Raw genomic sequence first — 15,612 nt, 5'->3', positions numbered from 1 at the left:
GCATTTCAGAAGCTGCCAAATGCCTAGGGCTTTTCTTTTTTCCTTTTCTTTTTTTTTTTTTTTAAATATGAAGTTTAACTCTACGTTTACCAGCTTTCTGAAAACCACGGTGGAGGAGAAGAGGGGAGGGCCAGTACATTCATCCCCCTCCCCTCTGGCCATGTAATGGGAGACTACTGCCCTTCTCCTGCAATAATCCTTCACATCCCTTTGGGAAAAGACTCCATTTCTAAATGGGTTTATTAGAAACTGCTTTCCAGAAAATCCACCTGACATCTTCATACAAGATTCAGCCTTCGATAGGCTGGGACTCTCTGGTGTCAGGTGTTGATTTGCTGCTGGAATGGGCATGTTTAGTAAGGCTGACAGCTACTGTTGGCTGAGCCTGGGCATCATCTGTGCTTGCTAGTACCTGGCTTCATTCACCTTGCACATTCAACACAGCATACGGCTCAGGTCTTTCAGAGACGGACGAGCCATTTGAGGCGCCCACTTACAGTCTCGGGAAAGATGCTTGGACAATTGGCAGATGGCAGCTCAACCCCTATGGAAAATTATGCGTCTTCAACTGCTTTCTGAACCCTGTTCACAAGCTGGGGGTGTAAACGGGACTCCTGGACTCTAACACAGCTTTCTGCTGTATGGGCTGTGCATTGGCTCTGCACGGTACTGTGCCAGCCCTTCCTTCTCCTGTGGCATTCCTGGTGAACGCACTGCAGGAAAGCAGCACCAGCTTGGAAGTCTGAAATAATTTGCTCTTCAAAGGGAGCTCAGGGACCTCATGTGCTCATAGAACAGTACAGTGGGATGGGTGTGCTTGAGCCACACCAAATGTGCAGGGAAAAGGCTGCTGCACAGTGGCTGGACTGTCATGCCCAACTAGTTAGCTAAGTTCACCCTTGTAATTGCATCTTCAACATGCAGCAGAGAGGGGAACTCTGTTACTTGGGAGGTGACCAAGCTATGAATAAGGATCTCTGCAGAGGTAGATTGTATACAACCACGGTCTGGAAATGTTTCAAGAATGGCAAGAGGCAAACTTTCAGACCGACAGACATAGAGAATAAATACAAGATTCAGGAAGGCTGCTTATGTTTCTGGTCATAGCAGTAAGACAGTTTTGTCTGAACAAGACGATGGAGGGTTATATTGAAGTCAAAATCTAATGGACAGAAAAAGAATAGCAAGCAACCAGAGAAAGCCTTTAAATAAGATGTCACCGCGTGAAAATATCAATAGCAGCAGAAACTAGCAGTGACACGACTGGTGGGAGATTACAGAAGGGAGCCTCCAACACAAGTCAATCCGTCTGCTCTAGGCAGGGTCCTTCCTGTGACCCAAGCCCAACCGGGCACAAAGCGAGCACAGAGATCCTGCCTCTACTTTCCTATATGTGGGATTTCCTTCAGTCAGATATTTCTAAGATCAGCTTCAATTAAAAAGCATGTTGTTAAAACAAGGGGGGCAAAGAAAGATTAATGGTGCAGCTTCTTAATAAAGGCTGAGATGAAAAACATTTTTATTGAAATGAGGCAGGCGGCAAGAGGAAAGATGATCCCAGCAAGGAGAGGGTCCAAGAGGCCAGGGTGTACTTCCCACCTCTAGCAATCTCCACCTCGGTCACTTCTGCGACTCAGAAACCCTCACACAACACGAAGGGCATAAATGTCCCTTCCTCCTACCGCGCGTGCATTTAGAGCACGAGCTCTTTGAAGGCAGACTGCAGGCTACTACAAACTGAGCAAAAGCAACAAGACCTGATATCATTTAAATTGCTTAGTGGTACCAGAGCATAAACAATTAAAACACAAATGTAAACAAGCTGTAAGAAGGGATGAGTGGTTTTGCTCATGATTCCCAAATCAGAGTGAGAGAAAATAAAAAGGCTTAAAGGTGCCATTCGCTAAAGAAACATGTGAGTAAGTAAATGAATGCAACAGCCTTTTGATCGGTTGGAGAAGGGATGAATTATAAACTGAGCCAACTAGCTGAACAGCAAGACCAACAAATCAGAAGACCAAATAACTGAAAAAACCACAAAGCTATTTCAGCCCAAATCCTCCCCCAAATGTAAAGAGAGCTGATGAACTTTGTCTGTACTCAAACAGGTGCGGCAAACTCGGATGCTTTGGCTAAAAACCGCAATGCCAGAGCTGCGTGCCTTCACCTGAGCAGATGAGAATTGTGGCCATCAATGCCTAAGCAGGTCTGATTTTCCTTTACCTTGTATTTCCCAGCCCTCTGGACTGCTGGAAAGGATACGCAGAAGCTGTTTGGAAGCTCGCTCTGACTCTGAAATCATTGTTGGTCTGATCTGAGTGTTTGATAGCACCCAGGATATTCTAACTAAAGTCAAGTCATTAGGGACAGAGGAGGCTTGAGCAGGAGGGAGGGTTTGTCAGTCTTGGATTAGGAAAGGGCTGTAATGAAAGCCAGGAAGGAAGTCTGTCCTGTCCAAGGAAAATGCAGTGGGAGAGGTAGCTAGGGAGGGAGAGAAAAGGTTTCCTGCACCTCAGGAGAGAGGTTGCAAGACTGAGCGTGGGATTATTGGGGGAGGATGGGTAATTCTGCACTTGGGAGTATTGTAAGTAACTCTAGGGAGAGCTGCAAATCATTCGGCTAACGTGATAGCAGCGGCTGGAGAAATACTGGGGATAAACAGAGCAGTCTGTGTAAAGTGATGGAGACTGTAATGTCCAGGAAGGTTAATTTTGCTAAACAATGATTTAAATGTTGGTGATTCTTAAGATATTCAACCATTTCTTCCAAGGAGCAGACAGAAGAGTCTGTCGGCTCTGGGAATTGGTACTGAGTCAAGAAACTAGCTTGTCCTAAAGAAGAAGTCTTTCTCTTGCCCTGTCTGTCCTCTCTACAAAAGTGAACAGGCAGAAAAGGGGAGAAAAGGAAACTGCAGACACAGGAGCTGCTATAATATAAGGAGAGTGGAATCAACTGGCTTGCCACTACTTCCCCCATGTGCAGTTTTGGGCTGCTAAATCACTCTCTAAAAGCAAACATCTAACAAGAGAATAAAACATCAGACAGGAGGAGGATACACTTAATGGTCATTTTCCATTGCCCTCCTGAGCAATTTGAGCCAACAATAAACGATTGCACCTCCCACTCTTTCAGACTAAATAAATCCTACAGTCCAATATCTGTAGGAGGATGGTTCTCATGACAGTGAGACATTTACACAAACAGCTTCATGCTGATTTAGCTCAAGCTGCGTGTTTTTGTGCCAGCAGCACCAAATCATTGCAATCAATGCCCCTCTCCTTTTTTCTTTTTCTAAAGTGATTTATGTCAGTTTGGCATAAGGCAATTTCCTCTCGGCAGGAAGCTGAACCGAGGTGAGCCTCTCCAAAGAGGAGCAGAAGTACCTAATGCAGAACAGTTTTTCCTGGGGATCCAGCTGGTTTGCCTGATCCGGTGAGCTGTGCTGCTTTGTCACATCATGTGTCTCCCCCAAACGCATTAACGCAAACCCATTGTTAGTGCTGTTAGGTCTTCATCCTCCTCCCTATCCCATCATGGAACCAATATAAAAACATAAAAGCCCAGTGAAACACCGGATAATCTTACAGTTACTGTCATCATCAGTGGGAAACAGAAGCTCCAAAGAGGATCTGAGCATAATTGACCTACACTAGAGCTCTATGGAAAAGGGGATGGGGCAGATATCATAAAAGAAAGAAAAATCAAAACTGGAGTGTCAAGAAAAGAGGGAGGGTGGGAGGATGGGGGCAAAGAGACAGCCAGAATGGAACCAGTGCCATGGTGCTGATAAGAAAGAGAAGCTAGAAAGGGGTTTTTACATGCAAAATTAAAACACAGTGCAATAAGGGAGTATTCAGATCACCTTATCACCTTTCAGTCCATGTTCTCCAGGGTTTCCCATCAGCCCCTGAAACAAAAGAAAGTACAGAGTGAGACCGAGCCACCATGAAGACTTGCTCAGGACTATGACATTGATGTCCCTGATGGGGCTGGTGGCTCAGACCCACCGCATTGGCCTGGCACAGTCCCAAGGCCAAATGCCAGGCTGCTCCCAAAGCGTGCTCCATCACACATTCTTTGAACACCCTTTGTGGGCTGGAGGCGTGCAGGGAAAATGCCCCTGGGATTCTCCAGTGACTTACACCTACTGCAGACCACCAGTGGGATGTTGTGTTCAACAGACCTGTGCCTGGGTCAATGGACAAGCATTACTGCTGCCCATCCTTTCTCTCAGGACGGTCACCCAAGGGAGGAACAATCTTCAGCCCTACCGTGAAGGGACAAGAGCTCACACAGCTCAGTTATTCTCTCACCTTTAAGCCTTTTGGTCCTGGATAGCCTATCGGTCCAACAGAGCCCATGTCACCCTAGTAAGAGAAAGAAAATTACCGAAGTCATGAGGTGCCAAACCAACAGATAGCTGTATGTGGTATGAAATTTCTCTCCTATCTGGTCCCTCAGTATCCCTCAATTTGTGGGAATTGCACCACTGACTTCAGCAGAAGCAGCACCCTGGCACGAGTCAAGAGACTTTTAATGTGTAGATAGCCTCTAAGTAAAAGCAGCACAGGGTGTTTGCCTCGCAGGCACGTGGGGGAAGAGCAGCTCCTATTTGCATCCTGCTCTCGCCACAAAGAGGAGACCTCAAAGCAGCTTGACACTAACCACTGGAGATGTGAGCTGCCCCCCATGATCAGCTCACCCGGCCCCACCGTGCTGCTGCCCTTGTGCATGGCCATGGCAATTGGGTAGAGTGTGCTGGATGCCAGGAGAACGTGTGAGCATCCTGCTCCTGCGCCACAGGAGCTATGGGTGTCAAGGAGTGTGGTCAGAATCCAAAAACAGGAGCCCAGGTTCCTGGGTCCACTTAAAAATAGGCTAGTAAATTAATGGCAAAATAATGGAAAATTAATTAAGAAACCACCTTGAAGTCTGCAACTATGGTAGGATCTGAGAAATTTTTTTTGTACGTTCTTCCTAACTTTTGAATGGATTAATTTCCCTCTTCCACTATTCGAAAAATTAAAATATTGAGCTGGTTTAAGACAATCCTGGAGTGTATTTATTCTTGGTGAAGTTACTCATGTTCTCAAAAAGAATCCACCACAGTATTCCCAAGTTCTCCGGAGGGAGTCGGGGGGTGTGTTAAAAAGGACACAGACCCAAACAGCAAAAAAGGCAATAGTCAAGAAATTTGGGTCGCTACTGAGCTCTGATATCTAGAAGTGATATAGGGAGGAAAAGGAGAAACAGGAGGTGAGGACAGAGGTGTCTTATCAGCACGGCCATTCTGCTGCAGCGAGAAGTCAGCATGGCATCATGTACTGGGACTTGTACGAGAAACTGCAGCACAGGAGGACACTGGAGCTCACGGTTGCTGTGTGTACCTGCGTGTGCACGTATAAAAGAAAGCCTTCAGTGGCCGATGTTTAAACAGGCTTTGACTACTTTCTGCCCATGAAGGGAGTCAGTGATACGGTGCACCGGCCTTGCCTGCAATGTGTAAATAAACAGGGAAGGCTCTGCTGAAGGAGCGCTTCTCTGGTTGGCAGTCATGGGCCCGCAGCCACACTGGGAGCGCTGGGCTGCAGCTGCCTGAACAGATGCCCTTTTCATACCTCCCAGCATAAAGGCTTCTTGTAGAAGCACTTTTACTTAAAGCTTTGCCCACACAGTTAATTAGGAGAGCAAGAAGCTTTAGTTACATCTAATTCTGCTCTTCAGCCTCTCTTAAACAGCGAACCCAAACACCTGCAGGGTGCGAGGAGGCAGCCGGGAACCCAGCCGGTCCCGCGGGGGTGGCTGTAGCTGGGAAGGAAGGAAGGAAGCGACTGAGCTGGGGCCAGCCTGGAGCAAACACCCAGCTGCCTTCTCCACGCCCTGCAGCGTGAGGCCTGTGCTGCAGACCCCACGGAATGAGGCTGGTGCTGTCCTGCAGAGAGGAGAAGGCAGGATGGATGTGCCACCTTCTCCCCAGGAGGATGGAGGAGGCCACTCTTAGATCAATCCCACTAGAGATGCTTGGGCATCCTGAATTCAGGAGTTGCATATTACCCCGGGACAGAAGATCTGACTCAGTTTGACCTGAATCTCAGTTTGAAATTTTTATCTGCTCAGGGCGGTACCAACAGACTAACTGGGAAAGACAGCAGCCGATTGCTACCGCTGCAGCAAGTGACTCCTGAAAAAACAGCGCTGCGAAGGACTGACTTCCTGTCTTAAAGTAAAGCTAGGAAGAAGCTCACAGCAGGAATGATGATTTCTTCATCTGGATGGGAAGGGATAAGAAATTTAAAGTTTAAGACAGACCAGGCTTAGCAGCAAAAGGAGAACTGCTGGTTTTGCCCTTTTCCAGCAAAAACATTAGAACTTGGGGTGTCAGTAGAAACCGACATAACAATCGATCAAGACAGAGAAGGTGACAGACTCCAGATACCTGGTGATGGAGCTAAATCCTGGTCTAGGACATGTAATGCCAGATCTTGGGGCCAGTCAGGGAAAAAGCAGTTTAGTTGTACCTCACATAGAATTTGGTGCCATTTGGGTTGCTGCAGCCAACGTGGGACAAAAACTTCGTGATCGCAAAGGCAGGTTAGAAACCACACACTGCCTGTCCTCATTGCAGATCATCTCCAGGCAAAACCTGTCCTTCCTGGCCCCTGCAATCTATCCCAAGCACATAACAGGACGGCACTGTTGGGGTCAGCTAGGAGGGGAGGACAGGCAGCCTACTGACTCCATCATCTCTGGAAGGATCTTAGTCACATTTACCGTGTCTGACCTCTCACCTTCCAACAAACAAATATCTGTGAGATATAGCAACCAGGTTAAGACAAATCTTTCCAAAAGCTAGGAGAAATATGATCCCATTTGGACAATACCTTTAGTTGTATTCTTTTAAATAGCAACCTTCCTCTAACAGTTCTTTGCCAGGAGCACATCCTTTCTGCTGCTATGGCTAAAGTAGCTACTTTCATCTCCACTAACAAGGGGAAACACAGACCTAATTCCTGGCTCCGTGAAAAACTTTCCGAGGCCTTAATCTACCTTTGCCCCAGTGCCCCATCTTCAAGATGGGTACACTTGTTCCACCATATTCTCTGCTTTTCCCCCCAGGGAGTCTAAGATTTCTGGGTTTGGTGCTCTATGTTTGTCCAATGTCTAGGGCAATCGAGGCCTTGATCCCAGCTGACATACACACTCCTGTAATTTAAGCTATGGAAAGGCTGAAGGGGAAGGTTTTTAACCGTTCATTGCAAGTCAAGTTTTCATGGATTATCATAGCCGAGGAGGAATCATTTTGAAAGAATGCTGTAGTACTAACAGAGCCTACCACTTTTTATGCATGGAAGGAAACAACTTGAAACAAGTACTGAGACCTAAAAATAAACCATAAAATGTTCAGCTGGGCATTCACTAACCCCCAGCACAGCTGCCAGAGGATGAGTTGCCACCCATCCTTACAGCCATTTATCTCCTGCTGGGGAAGAGCGTAATGAAGGGTGGAATTTGGCTGTGTACATAATTACCTGGATTAGCGATGGGATGGTGAGAGTGCATGTAAAATTCCTGTATACCCAGAGGACAGATGGTTCCTGCTCACAGTCTCTCCAGTGAGCAAGAACTGTGTGTCCTCAGGTTACTGCTTACAGGGGCTTGCTTTTTAAAAGACGACAGATCCTGGTGTGGAATGAATATTGCATCTTTGAAGAAATACCTTGGTAAATGTTATCAAAAGGGCGAGTTATCTAGGAATACGGGCACTAACAGCAAACATATAATCTGTTCCATTTTGCGTAGAAAGGGTTTGCCCTCCTCCACCTCCCAGTCTACCAGGCAACCTCCTCTCTCCCCAGACGTCAGGCCTCCTCCGTACAGTCATCCTGTTCACTGCCCTGCCACAGGAAGAAGAAAATCTGTGCGGAGTTATGCAGGCTGAAAGGGTTAAAGCCCCGAGAAGCTAGATATCCATTTGTTTTTGTACTTACAATGAGTCCAAGGACTCCAGGAGGACCTGGGGCTCCCAATTCTCCCTAAAAGGAAAGACAAACCGACATGGTTACGGACACTTTGTAGACAAACAGAGGCTGAAAGGCAGCTCAGTGTTTCCAGAACTTGAGGGAAGGGAAAAGACCGTCCCTCCCCCTTCCGTCCCCCCCACAGCCCCTTCCCCAGCCAAACTGATCGAGAGCTTCCATCTTAGTGAGTGCGCTTGCGAGCACAGCCTCTGCAGACACAGGGCTGCTTGTTGTTCGGCAGTTATTTGCAGGGCTGACCTCCCCTCCCAGGAGCAGGCTGGATAAAAGAAGCATTTCACTGTGCAGGCAGGGGAGTGGGTGGGAGCCCGCCCCAGGTGAGATAAAGGCATGGTCAGGGAGAGGAACCAGGGTAGGGAGGGGGCACGAGGGCAGCAAAGCTAAGGTGGGAAGGAGAGGAAAGCTGCTGCTCTGTATTTGGAAAGGTGATTTTTTTGGGAGTGGTTAAGGAACAATAAAACTCATAAGAAAAGGAGGACTTGGATGAAAATTAAACTGGATAATTTGGGGAGAGGGTATGCCAGCTTCTGGTGCTGGCTGATGGGCCCTGGGAGTGTGTTTGGTACATGGGGTGCTCCAAGGCTGCTCCTCCTGTATCTAAGAGCTGGTTTAAGGTGGGGAACCAGCAGCGCCCTCTGCACTCTGCCTCATCCATCTTGGCTCCCGCCCAGACGATCAACTAGCCATTTCTTTAATTTTCAGAAAAAGCCCCCAACCTTTGGGCTGCAGCTTATCTGCAGGGAGGTGGCTCAGCACCTCTGTCGCTGGAGCAGGGCTCTCTGCAGGGAACCCAGCACTTGCTTGGAGGACGAGTCACTTTTAATCACGCCACAGAGAGCAGGAGATGGACTGCAAAGATTTCACCTTGGGCTCTGTGCCCATTTGCCATCTCTTACTGCTTCCAAGCAGGGCATTTTGGAAAGCGCCAGCTCCTCTTAGAGGCTTTTCAAGAACACCTCAGAGCACACCATTCTGAGGGACAGACTGCTATCTGGGTTTGTGGGGCTGGTTTCAATTCTCAGCTTCACCACAAACTCCCTCGGTGCCAGCTTTCCAAAGACATGCAGGTGCCAGGAGTGCCGGCAAGCGCCTGATGGCACTTCCAGGTAAAGTGCAGCGGAGGAGCTCTGTCAGACCCACACAAATCACCTATCTAGGTACCTAAGTACTTTAGCAATCCCTATGTGAGGCTCAGCCTGTCCCCATGTCTCCCTCGGTGGATGACCCACTCCCTTGCCGCATCGACAGTGGGTTGCTTGTCAGGGCAAGGACCTGCTCTTACACACCTCCGTCTCCAACAGGGCCTCTCAAAACAAGTGCATTGGAAATCCTAAACTTCCCGTTGGCTCAGACAACCCTCCCCTTGCTCTGGATCACGCTGGCTACTTTCTTTGACAGACCAGCTCAGTTTATGGTACACATCTGGTGGAGTCCCCTTCAGTGCAATAAAGCTCCCCTTTTATGGAAAGATTTGCCTAGTGAGAGAATGAAAGAGAAGGGGACACAACGTGACTAAACATGCTCAGCCTCCTTGGGTAAAGGGTTACGTGTGTTTATTTTATGGGAAGTGGAGTAAAGGACTATTGGGCAAGCACACACAAAAAGCGTTTCATAATCTCAACCAGCCTAAAATTGCTTTTTTATGGCCAGTTCCTTTCCTGCATACTTGGGACATCTGTGGAGCAATTGTTCCTCACGGGTGGGATTTCTGCGTCCTCAGAGCTACTGTAATAAGGTTGGCTTCAAGCTTTTAGTTGAGGCCTGGCATTACTAGGCTCAGCAAGAAGAGGGAATATCCCCAGGAATGCTGAGTGCAGGAGCTACATGGTGGCCTGGATTTCCCAGTAAGCTCTGCAGGCTCCGAGGGTGGCTGGGATGAAGACTGGGTGGATGGTTGGCTCTTGGTCCCACCAGTTGCAGGAGGGACTGCCTAGATTTCTGAGTCATGTCATGTCGGTATTCCTCAAGAGAAAGGGTAAATGTGGAAATGCACAGCCTCACGTCTAACGCAAGAGGATTTCCTCTTGGAAGAGGAGGGGGTGGACTCCCCTGGCAGATGTGGACAGGAATAGTTGTTAATTTGAGCCATTCCCTGGCCTGGGAAATGGAGGATTTACAGGTGCTCTTTCCTGGCTATCAGTAGTGACGGGCTGGTCCCTGACCTCTGAGGGAAGTTGGGCTGTCTCCTCCTTTTTTCAGTGCATGAGCCAGGCACTGGGACAAGAGACAAGGAGATGAATCAACAGTCCTTTCCCATGTCTAATTCCTGTGATTAAGAGACTAATTGGAGTGGCTAAAGTGCTCCGGGAACAGGGATCTGGAATGTGATGGCTCAACAGTTCTCAGCAAGTTGGTAGGAGGGAAAAACGCCCCTGCGGTTGGAAGAGTCTTTGCTCTGTCTGGAGGGGATGGAAAGAAGATCAGAGTCTGTCGGCTTCAGCCATCCCCATGCGATGGCAGAGGCGGCAGCAGCATAAGTGCTCAGTGGATCAAACAGAGGATGGGGCAGTTCAGGACCCGTGGCAGCCTGCCCGCCTGCCTGCAGTTTAGCTGCGTACTCCACCTAGCAAACTCGGCATATTTGTGTGTTCCACAAACAGACTTTCTGGCATTTTTCTGCGTCTGTGACTCCACTTGTGACCCTGTGAACCTCCCCTTTAAGTCAGCCGAAACAGTCTGTTTTCATTCTACAATCTCCAAGGCACATTAATATTTAAAAGCCGTTGATAACATGAAAGAAGAGCAATCCTTCTGGATGAATTAACGGAAGGGACATTTGCTTCTCTGCGATGCTCTGGGAACTGGCATTCAGCTAACATTGAGCACATCTTCTGAATGGGGCTTAGACAACTTGCAAATTTAAAAGAAAACAAAACAAGTTATTTGGAAAAAAAAAGTCTTTCTGACCTCCAGGATTCCTGCTCTTCCTGGTGGGCTGGCTGGAAATACAGTCTAGAAAGTCTTCTACTTTGGGACTACTGATTCCACTCTGACCCATGGCTTAAGTTGACTGAAGGATGGGAAAAGTCCTGCAGAAGTATTCTTTGGGAATCTAATTCTTTCAGTTGACTGCATTTCTGACTCCTGTGCTGAATTCCCACAAAGGCTGGAGTGTAGCTGAGCTTGGCCTCCTGGTTAGAGTCGCTTGTGAAAATAACTTTTATGCTGCATACATGACGAATGGGAACTTGAAGACACATGCTGAGTGGGTTATTTCACACAAATCATTCCATCAAACACCAAGAGCAGCGCTGTGATTATGTGTGACTAACCAAGACAGTGGGAATTTCAAAGATGAATCAGTACTGCTCACATGCTAATTGAGGGAGAACCGACAAAGTCATTCAGAAAATAATTTAGAATAATTAATACATCTGAGAACTTTTGTAATCCACAAGGGCATGTTTTGTGAGTAGCGGAAAACACAGCACATACCCAACTGTTTGGTATTAAGTGCTACAAAATAAACCTTATCAGCATCCAGCTGCTTAAATGGTCTCTGGGACCATCCTGACCCAATTCCCAGGAGACACGTCCCATTCTTAGAAAGCCAGCAGGGGTCAGGTGAGGACCGGAGAGAGGCCAAGAACTCAGGGGCCTGGAGACTTCTCCCACTGCAGTGCCGGGGCCAGCTGAGGCATGGGGCAGGGCAGCAGAAGCCTGGGCTATGGTGTCTGTCCCTCAGTGCTCCCAGACACTGGAGCGGGGAATCTGGCACTTTTTGCACCAGTATTAACATTTACTTCAGATGAGGAAAGGTACTGAGCTTGGAGTACTTTAGAAACTTACTTCTACAAGCTAGTGAGATGCAAACCAAGTGGTACCAGCTTGCTAACCTGCATCAGAAAATGAAATGTGGTGAAAAGGAGAGGAACATGCCTCTTTCTCTATGTACCTCAGACCTCTACACAATTGAGTACATGGCCTGCTCCTCTGAGGGTTCACGTGCACTCAAGCAGCCATCTGCAGTGCCTTATGATGGTACGTCCCTCTGTCTGTGGGCCTATGTCTCCCTGCTATGTTCATACAAAGCTTCATCCAGAGCACACTAGTCAACGAGGCGATTCCTGCGGCTGTCACAGGTTTTGCATCAGGCCCTGTGGTATGGACAACACGCTCCAACCACCGCCTGCTTATCAGGAGAAACACCCCTACCTTTTCTCTCTTGATTTTTCTTCTAGTCATATCCTCAGGATGAGAAAGCATCTATCAAGACCAAGGTGCAAGAAAGGCAATAGATGGAGACAGAAAGCAAATGGCAACATGATGACCTGGCAGTTGAGTCGAACACGGGAATTCACAGCATGCTCGAGCAGGGCAGGGGCGTACATTTGTTTTTCAGGAGGGACAACAACAAAATGCTAGCAGCTGCCACCAAACTGAAAAGCTTTTTTCAGCTCTAACTAGCGTGATGCAGTACAGTGCGGTGTCTACTGCAATGGAAAGAAAGAAGGGAAAAAGCTATCAACTTACTGGGTTCCCATCGATGCCTGGAGGTCCTCGTTCCCCAAAATCACCAGGAAAACCCTGAGGAGAGGAGGCAAACACGAGTATTAGTTATTGACACACCCTTGTGTAAAGACAGTCCGCTTAAAAACCGCTCTCCCTGCACCCAGTGCAGCACTTTGGTAGGCAGCAGGTCACAAGGAAGTGTGGGCCATCCAGCCTGCTTGTCCTCATCCAAACCATTCCTGCTCTGCCAGCACACCAGCTCAGTGAGAAGCTCTGCGAGGCCACGAGCTCTGATTCACTGCTCTCTCCTGGGGCCAATGAAGGGTAACCAGAAGTACCGTTTACAAGGCTCAACCATGAGCTGCCCATTAACTAATGGGAGCCTTGAGAGGAAGAATCAGCGAGGAGACAGGAAGGCTTTTTTCCTTGGCCATGCTATGAAAAGCACCCATTGCTGAGGCTGCTGGACCTGACGTGTTCACACCTTGTCTTGCAGGCTATGTCCAGCCCTCAATCAGCCGTGCCTTTTCTTAGCACCAGTTGTCAGCCCTGGGCATGCTTCATATGGCAGGCAAGGCTTTTGCAGTGCCATGTAGAGAGACAACGTGAGTGTGCCTAGCAGAGAGAAGGGGTGGAAATCGGTGCTTCTGTCCTCCTTTTGGTTCACCCAAGTACTCCAGTATGTCCAACAAGGAATATGCAGCCCTGAAGATTATGTTGTGTAGTTTACACGTGAAATGATAATCCCACATTTAGAAGATCAAACTCTATATTTAAAGATACAGTCCTTTCTATCCTCTTTCAGGAAGAAATATCCTACTGATAGGATACTTCCTTAAAAGTCAATACCTCCTTAAAAGTCAATCCTAAATCCCTTATGTTCTGGAAGAATTCATAAACTTCACTGCAATGACTATCCTCAAAAATGGATTGTCAATCTGAATTATTTCATCCTGTCTACTAACACAATCATTTTAACAGTACCCCCTTCTCATAGGATAGCTGAATAGCATAATACCCGTTGGAGCTCATGCAGATGCTTAATGGAGCTGATCAAAGATGTCTAGTGAATTCACTCCGATGCATTCACGACGTTTCAGCTTGCCAGAGGAACAAACAGTTCCAAGCTCATTACGGTCCACACCCCAAAGCTGTGAAAGACCATGTTTACTACATGAAAAAGTCACCACAAAAGACTACTTCATCATCTCATTATATCCGATACAAATTTGGAAGACTTCAAACAATTATAGAAAAGGGACTGGAGGTACTGAGCCAGAGCCAGACCATCGTGGTGTGACACGTTCTCTCTCGCACTCTTAGACAGACCCTGTGCTCCCCTAAGCCCCCCAATTCCCTATTACAAACAAATCATACAGCAGCTTGCTCTTCCCTGTCCTGTCGTGCTCTGTCTCCCTCAGAAAGAGCTCAGCACAGGGGTACATAACCTCTGTGGTTAGTAAACCCTCTTAGTCACTGCACCTACATTTTCAAGGAGGAAGCAGTTGAATTTAAGATGGATTGGACTCAATTTTGCTCTGAGCTTGAACTTCATTCAGCAAAGGACTGGCAGGGAGCAGGCTGCCAAGAGCTATCAGGGACCAGCTCAAAACTCAGCAGCTTCAGGGCTACTCTGAACTTCAGCTGCAGTGGAGGGTGCTTTAGGAGGCTGTGACACTGAGGTAGGAGAGTGCTGTGACTCTCCACTTCTTTTTCTTGCATGCCCCTTAAGATGGAATGAGATAAAATATGACACAGCATCCACCTCCTTCGAGACTGAGCCAAAAGGGAAGTCATCATCTGCTAGAGGAGCTCCCCATGGACAGAGCATATGCAGAGCCTAACCCCAGGCTCTGATTCCTGGACTTCGTTAATTCAGCCAGGGCTAAAATCCTGCTTTATTCTCCACACTATTCTGACTGTGGGCATCAGGATGGAAAACTAAGGAACATATTTGCATATAAAAGGCTTCCTAAGCCAGAGCATCTACCTTTGTGCTTCAGTTCAGAGTGGGAACTTGTGAAACAAAGCTCCAGTCACCCCTGCTCCCTCTTCTGTTTATGGTAGAGCAGTCTTGCAGAGTAAGCAGTATTGCTCAGCTGAGGCTACACCAGAAGATGTGCTCCAGAGACACACCAACAAGCTGCAACTGCTAGTAGGTGTGTTACTTTTGACTCAGACTAGGAGTCACCCTTCCCTGGCTCCACCAGACGGTGAGATACGAAGGACAACACAACCACATTCTGGGCTAGCTAAGAGCTTAAGAGACAGGGATGGAGCAGACAGGGAGAGGATGGTCCTTGCTGAGCCAGAAGGATGCTCTCTTCCTGCCTGCTCCCCTGTATACTACAAACACTGGTCACCTTGGAAAAGCAAACCTGAGGGAAGCAAAATGCGACAGCCAACAGCAACACGCTATCTGGAAACCCATCAGCAACGCTGAAAATTGAAATGATCACAGCAGGCAGAACAGGAAAACTATACTGGGAAGCTCTGCAGTTAAAGATGTCATCCAAGACCTCCCTTCACCTTTGAGCATTTACAACTCCTGGTCAACACAACTAGGTAAAAAGATACTTGGTGAAACCTAAGGTGAGAGATGGGAGACCTGTTTAAGACAACCAAAATTTTGCCACTGACTTCAGAGCCAGCATTTCACCTCTTCTGTACCAATTCCTTACAGCATTCAGCACACGCTCCTGAATGGACACAAGCTATCACTTGCTTGCTGGGATTCAATACTTCTATTTTATGGGCATCACTGCGAATGGGAAAGTTGTCTGCCTTTTTCCAGCTGGGCACTACATCCCTTAAGCCTGTGCACACGCCAAGAAGCTGTGGTAAGCAACCGCTGGAAACAGCCTTCTGCCATCTAGAGACAAAGACGTCAAATAGAACAAGAAGGCGACACAAGCTATCACTTGCTTGCTGGGATTCAATACTTCTATTTTATGGGCATCACTGCGAATGGGAAAGTTGTCTGCCTTTTTCCAGCTGGGCACTACATCCCTTAAGCCTGTGCACACGCCAAGAAGCTGTGGTAAGCAACCGCTGGAAACAGCCTTCTGCCATCTAGAGACAAAGACGTCAAATAGAACAAGAAGGCGGGGGGGGGGGGCGCCCC

The 15,612-nt window shown here is 47.8% G+C and overlaps 1 protein-coding gene across 1 annotated transcript in view; it reads right to left on the bottom strand.

Moving 5' to 3' along the window:
• COL27A1 (collagen type XXVII alpha 1 chain) overlaps window positions 1–15,612 on the bottom strand; it is a 164,097-nt gene that overhangs the window by 82,405 nt on the left and 66,080 nt on the right. The window contains exons 13-16 of the mRNA XM_009286879.1: window positions 12,510–12,563; window positions 7,989–8,033; window positions 4,314–4,367; window positions 3,863–3,907 (exon numbers count right to left, since the gene is read on the bottom strand). Of these exons, the coding sequence (XP_009285154.1) occupies window positions 3,863–3,907; window positions 4,314–4,367; window positions 7,989–8,033; window positions 12,510–12,563 (198 nt within the window). The remainder of the gene's footprint in view (window positions 1–3,862; window positions 3,908–4,313; window positions 4,368–7,988; window positions 8,034–12,509; window positions 12,564–15,612) is intronic.

The sequence above is a fragment of the Aptenodytes forsteri genome, unplaced genomic scaffold (assembly GCF_000699145.1).
Source record: "Aptenodytes forsteri isolate BGI_AS27 unplaced genomic scaffold, ASM69914v1 Scaffold136, whole genome shotgun sequence".
Taxonomy (NCBI): Eukaryota; Metazoa; Chordata; class Aves; order Sphenisciformes; family Spheniscidae; genus Aptenodytes; species Aptenodytes forsteri.
This window is presented reverse-complemented; position numbering and strand designations above follow the sequence as displayed.